The sequence below is a fragment of the Erithacus rubecula genome (assembly GCF_903797595.1).
Source record: "Erithacus rubecula genome assembly, chromosome: 25".
Classification (NCBI taxonomy): Eukaryota; Metazoa; Chordata; class Aves; order Passeriformes; family Muscicapidae; genus Erithacus; species Erithacus rubecula.
Genome location: NC_136677.1, coordinates 2686602 through 2692812, shown reverse-complemented (window position 1 = coordinate 2692812; position 6211 = coordinate 2686602). Strand labels below are relative to the sequence as shown.

Genomic DNA, 6211 nt, shown 5'->3' with positions numbered 1-6211 from the left:
AGCTCCAGGAAAATCAATTGACTCTCCTCGTTCTGTTTTGTAACACAGAAAACTGGTGAAAACGGGTTTCCCTCTGCTCCCTTGTCAGTTTAATATTCTGGTCCTGTTTGTCCTGGGCGAGTGAACACTGATGAAGTTTGATTAGGTCTCACTGTCTCTTTGGGGAAGACTTTGTCTTGCAGCCTCTCTGCTTTTGGCAGGGGATGTTCCCATCATGCAGTGCTGAACACATTGGAGCTGAACAACAAAACACTTCTTCTTTCTTTCTTTTTTTTTTTTTTTTTTCCTTAATTCTTCTAGCAGGAAACTTCATACCATGCCTTACCTCAAGGAAAAAACAAACATTTAAAGATGCCACAAGGGCTTCTGTGGCTGCTTGACCTTGGCCTTGTCTCATTCCCATCTCAAGGAGCTGGCACAGCCCATGGAAGATGTTCTGGCAATGGATTTGCCCAGGAGCTATTTCCCATCCAGAGAGGCATCTCTCTCCTCATTTGGTGCAGGCCATGAGGGTGAAATTTGTTTTAACCTCAAGGCCAGTCCCTCTAAGAGTGAGCTCAAGCTTTATTCCTCTGCTGGAAGTGGGAATGAGTCCCAGTCATGGGGAAATACAATCCAGAAGAGGAATAGATCTTCCAGCTCTGTGACTTCTCCTTTTGACAAGGGGCACCTTGCACAGGTGAGGTGGCTGTGCCCAGACAGACAACAAAACCATCAGCAGGACAAAAAAATCCCAGCAGTTTTCACTTACACCTTTGGGGTGACAGCAGGGAACATTTTTGTTTTAGGGGACACAAAAGTGCAAAGCTCAGGACACCAAGGGTTTTGTGTAAAAACTTACATAAGTTTATTGAACTGATCCAAACCAATGACCTATTTTGGCCTGAATTCCACCGCTAAGTCTGCGAGCAAACCAAAGGCAAATCGTGGGAGTGGGAGGTGTATCCCCGGGGAGAGACATCAGAATCAAAATCCAGATGGACTCACACTTCTTCTTCTTTGAAATTACATATGGATGCAACATTAACAGGGAGCAAGAATAGATCTTCATGTTTAAATCATATTTGAAGTTTCCAGGAACTGCAGAAAGCAATCACAGAGGCAGAGGCCTGAGATGGCTGAAGCCCCTCTAACGTTGCTCTGGGGAAGGATCTCTCTGCTGCCTACAAAAGTGCCACATCCAAATGAGTGAGGCACAGCTGCCAGGAATATTTCAGCCTCTGGGCTGAAATTTGCATTCTCAAATCCTGCACACCAACAGAATGTCACTGATGAGGAGGCAGAGCTGCTGCAGCACCTCCAGACCCAAGGAGAGGCACAGGGAGAGCCTGTCCCCAGCAGCACTTCCTCCAAGCCACCACGGGTCACACCTGCTCCCTGCATGCCTGCAGCTCCCAAAAACCCAGGTACAAATCCCACCTAAGGAGCAGAGCACAGCCAGCACTCTGTAACTCATGACAGTTACACGATCTGCCTGGAACATCTGGCCAAAACAGGGATATCCAACAGGAACATATCCAAACATATCCAGACCCACAGCAGCACAGCACTGGGTGACACACAGAGCTGGTGACACTCAGCTGCCACCCAGCTCCTCGTGCAGCAGGTGCTCTGCTGTGCAGGCTGCCTGTGCCTGACTTCTATGCATGAACTAGCAGGAACAACACAACAGCTCTCAACAGAAGCAGCCCTTGGATGGAAGGACACACAAGCCAGGGAAGCTGGTAAATCTTGTTTTCTCTAGGGGATGTGACAGACCCAGGGGCCTTTAGCTGAAGCAGGCACACGCTGGCAAAGCCTGGACATGGCCCCTCCTGACATCAAACCTCCTGCCACATCTGCTCCCAAACCTCCTCTCCCACTCAGAACCTTCTCCTTTTCCCCAGGACAGGGTCCCCTGTTGGGTGGCACACACACAAGACCCTTCCCCACAAGGTTTTATGATTTGGTGTGTTTTGCCACATGCTTGTGTGCATTTGGTCCCACTTTCCACAGCTCAACATCTGCACACACAAACTCTCTGGGTTTTGGGGGTGAGTCCTCCCTGGGAAGCCCAACCAAGATTCTTGGTTTCTACCCCATGACTGCTCCACTATCTGCACACAAGGTGAATGCCTTGAGAAAAACCTTCCCCTGGAGCAGTGGCAGGGTGGTGATTTCATACCTGAACAGACTAGGGGAGCAGGTTTGGGTGTCAGCACCATTCCTCAGCACCTGTTAACCTTCTGTGTTCCCTTTTTCCATCTTCCAGTTCCCACCAGGTCTGTCACACATAAAATCAGGATTTACTGCCAGTTCTGAGCTGGTGACAGCACCAATCCCTCCATGGACAGCCCAGTTTTTAGTGGGCAAACCAACTTAAAAGCACATACTTGTCTCTTCTTTATCATCCCATTCCACTCTTTAATGACCTTTGTTTATTCCCTTCTCTGAAAGCCAGACACTTAATTGTGCTGAGGAAGTTGGTCAAGAGTTACAGCATCTCATTAATAGCAGGTACAATGCCATAAATACACCACAGAGGCAACTACTGCTCTGGAGAATCAGGTCAGAGATAATTTTGCATCCCCACAGGTCGTTTGCCTCAGACCCTGCAGCCACTCAGGGATAAACTACTTACACTGGAGGTCAAGGGCTGAAATAGGCTTCTAATATTAAACAACCATATCTTCATAAAACTTTGCTTTATATAACAAAATATCTTATTAACCACAACTTTTCCTATTGGTAGGTATGTATATATCATACAGAAGTGTTGGCTTAAGGGTTCTGCTATCAGGCAGCAAATTATTTTCGCTGCCCCAATGGAAAATACATCTTCAGTAAAGCTCTAGCTTATAAAAGCATCATTTTATGTTACACTGCCACTATCTCCCTGCTGTTTAGTTTACAGGTACCATGGATCTATGGAAAGTCTATGCTACCTATGGAAAATCTTGCACCCTTCCCTATTGCTCATCTCAACGGGGCCAAGAAATTGCTATTTTTGGCAGGGGGATGAGGCACAAATTAGTGACTTGTTTTAAATCCTCCCGTTTCAACCCTTGCTTTGGATAAGGAACTAATCCCCTCTGAACAATCCCCACATCCTAAACCTGAAGACTATGAGATAATAATACTTCATCCCCTCCCCAATGATCCCACCCCACGATCCAGGTAAAATGTGAAGAGAAATACACAACTCCAAGAATACCAAAGGAGCTCAGTGATGTGGGAAAAAGCATCCTGGGAAAGAAAGTGCACATGGGGATAAAGGGAGCATTTCAAAATGAAGGTCAAGAGTTCATGTGTAACTAGAGCCCTCACTGCACAGCTCCAAAAAACTGCTGTGCAGCTGCTTGTAACCAGGAAAATTGGGAAAGTCTTGAACTTGGAGCAGGGAAGACACAAGAAAGCGAAACAAGAGAGAGGAAGGAGGATTTCACTGGGCAGGCAGAGGATCTGCTCTGCAGTAAAACCAGGGACTAGGTGAAGCAGCAGCACGTGATGCCTGCGGGGGCACGTGGGGGAAGCCAAGAGAGAGTGGAAGCTGCTGAACAGCCAAGGTGAGCCCAGCTGCTCCTTCCTCCCCTTCCAGAGCCAACACCTCCTCCAAGTTCCTCCCCACGCAGGGACCCCGGCCAGGGGCCCCGGGGAAAGTGCTAGGTTTGAACTGGTGCAACAGCAACAAACACAAACTTCAACTTGACTCTTCCTCTCTCCCAGGAGAGGAATTTTAGCCATTCCACTTGCAGCACCCACTGGTACAAGGTGAAGTGCACGGAGGATCTCTTCAGCATCAGGATGGACAATGGCCAAAGGGGGAAGCTGCTCTTCAACCCCTTGTTGACCTGTTGCTCTAAAAGCCCTTCCAAGGCAGCACTCATCCACCACGTCCCAAAATTCACAGCCTTTATCCCCACAGGCTGCAGGCACCACGTGAGATGGGTACAGCAACCAAAACCTCTTTTTTTCTACACCAAAATCAGGTGGATATATAGAGAGTGCACATTGAAGAGAAAGTTTCTTTCTGGGAAGTTCTTTTTCATCCCCCCATTTTGTGCACTTACAGAAAGCAAACCAGTGGGGTGAAGTGGATGCACTAAAGTACCTGAGCTCTGAATCAAGCAGAATACTGATGGAGATCTTTCCTGTGAACTCGAGCACAACAAAAGGTTGAGACAGCACCAAGCTGCAAGAAAATACTACAGCAAGCTCGAGCCACAGTTGGATAGCTAGGCCAAAGGGAGCTCTGGTGGAGCAAAACACCAAAAAATTCAGGAAAAGAAAACAACAGGTCAAATTCTGCACCGAGCTGTCTCCTCCCTTATGGACCCTGGCATTGTTTAGCTTGAACAAGTGACCATTCATGCCAAATCACGAGTATACCGGAGCATCAAAGGAAACATCAAGGTATTGCCCACACTGAAACACACGTCCTGAAGTCAATTGTCACCTCAAGGTCACCTGCAGTGGATGGTGGGCATGGTTCTCACATCAGGGCACTTCCTCCGGGCTAAGAAATCACCTGCTACAGAAACACAACCAAACCTCAACCAACCAACCGAAATAAAAACCTTGCACAAACTCCTGAATGCATGTGTGTGGGTGTGTGGGGTGTGGCTGTGGGCAAGAAGGCTATTTCATTCTGGGCTCCACGTAGATTTTATCCCCATCCCGGATGCCGTAGGAATGCAGCGCCCGCGAGCTGTATTTCATCTCCTCGGGACCAAAAGGAGCTTCCTGGTCCAAGTAGAAGAGCAGCATGTTGCTTGTTGACAGCTGCACCACAGTTTTTAAGTGCTTCTTCAGCTCTGCCACAGTCTGGTCGAGGCGGATGGACATCTCCTCCACCTTGTCCTGGAAGTGAACCTCCACCTTGGCGCTGCTCTGGGGCCGCAGATCCACCACTGCCAAGGGCTCCAGCTTCCCGTACTTGGTGACCAGCTGGTGATACCTGGAAAATTCAGCAAGTGCAGAGTTATGGAGCAGTCAATGCACATTGTCCAGGTCTGAGTGCTCCCCACATGAGACAACACTGATCCTGATTCCAGCTGGTGGCCCAGAAAGCCCAAGCACTCCAGTCACTTTGTCCCACAGTCCCCAGGCTGCACTGTGGCACTGATATGAACTCAGTGTCCCACCAGGGAGAAGGGTCTTGCTGAGGAAGGTGAAGTTACCACCAGCCTGAGAGCAGTTAGAGCTGACTGGTCCCAAAACAGCTTCCTGACAAAACTGAGCAGCACAGTTTGGGCTCCTACAGTTTCAGAAATCCCAGCCATGGCTGCAGAGGGATTTGAAAGAAAGAGAGGACGTTGTGCTCACAACCCTACACCTCATGCTCCAGTGAAAACACTTCACTGAAGAGTGCCAGAACCAAACCAGCACTCACAAAAAGGACACAACCTTCAGTTTAGATTCCCACTATCAGTGGCCTCACAACTTAACTGATCATCAGACATTCCTGCTGTTTTCCAAAAGGCCAGCTAGGTCCCAAATGTTACACTCCACTGAGCACAGGATCATCAAGATCACCACAGCAAGGTGAGCTGCCCCACAGTTTGAGAGCTGATAACAAACAGGGCACTTCTTGCCAGCTGATCCCTCACACCTGCTCTAAAACAAGATGGGAATTTTACTAGCAGAGGCACACACTCCACTGTCACCCTGTCCTTGCAGCCAAGTTCTCAGAGTGTTCTTCCCAAGGTCCCTGCAATGGAAAGTCTGTGTCACCCCCGCCCCCTGCTATCACTGCCATCGGGCCAGGCTGGATCTCCCTGCCTGGCTGGGAAAGAGGAGGAATGGCAGCACAAAACACAATGGCATTGGGATGACAAAGGCTGAGAGCTGCAGGGGACAGGTAACGTTTCAAGCCCCTGCACAGAAAGTGCTTTGTGCTCTGATCCCGGGCTCAGCACGGTGCCACAGCCCGCACAGCCATGGGAGCTGGCAGCAGGGGTGGCCCCAGGGAATCCTGCTGGAGGCAGGAATGTTCCTGGAGAACAGCAGCCCCTCTGTGTGCTGGCCACTGAGGAAAGGGCCACAAGGCACTAGGATTTCCCCAGTCTCACAGACACAAAGGTGGGATGGTGCCCTGCTGTCACAGCACTGGGGTGGTAGGAGCAGCCCCATGGATCTGGGATTGCCACTAGTGCTGAGGGAAAACAACACTCCCCATGTTTAACACACCTGCAGGCAGAGCAAGTGCCAGCCAATGTGCCAGCAGTGGGGA

General features: G+C 49.4%; 1 protein-coding gene across 3 annotated transcripts in view; it reads right to left on the bottom strand.

Moving 5' to 3' along the window:
- TBCEL (tubulin folding cofactor E like) overlaps positions 1 to 6211 on the bottom strand; it is a 43106-nt gene that overhangs the window by 21801 nt on the left and 15094 nt on the right. For 2 of the 3 annotated variants that reach the window (XM_079326600.1, XM_079326599.1), the window contains exon 8: positions 824 to 4936. In XM_079326600.1, the coding sequence (XP_079182726.1) occupies positions 4618 to 4936 (319 nt within the window). In that variant the 3' untranslated portion in view covers positions 824 to 4617. Of the gene's footprint in view, positions 1 to 823; positions 4937 to 6211 lie in introns of those variants that run through there. The other variant, XR_013776823.1, reaches the window with a different exon arrangement.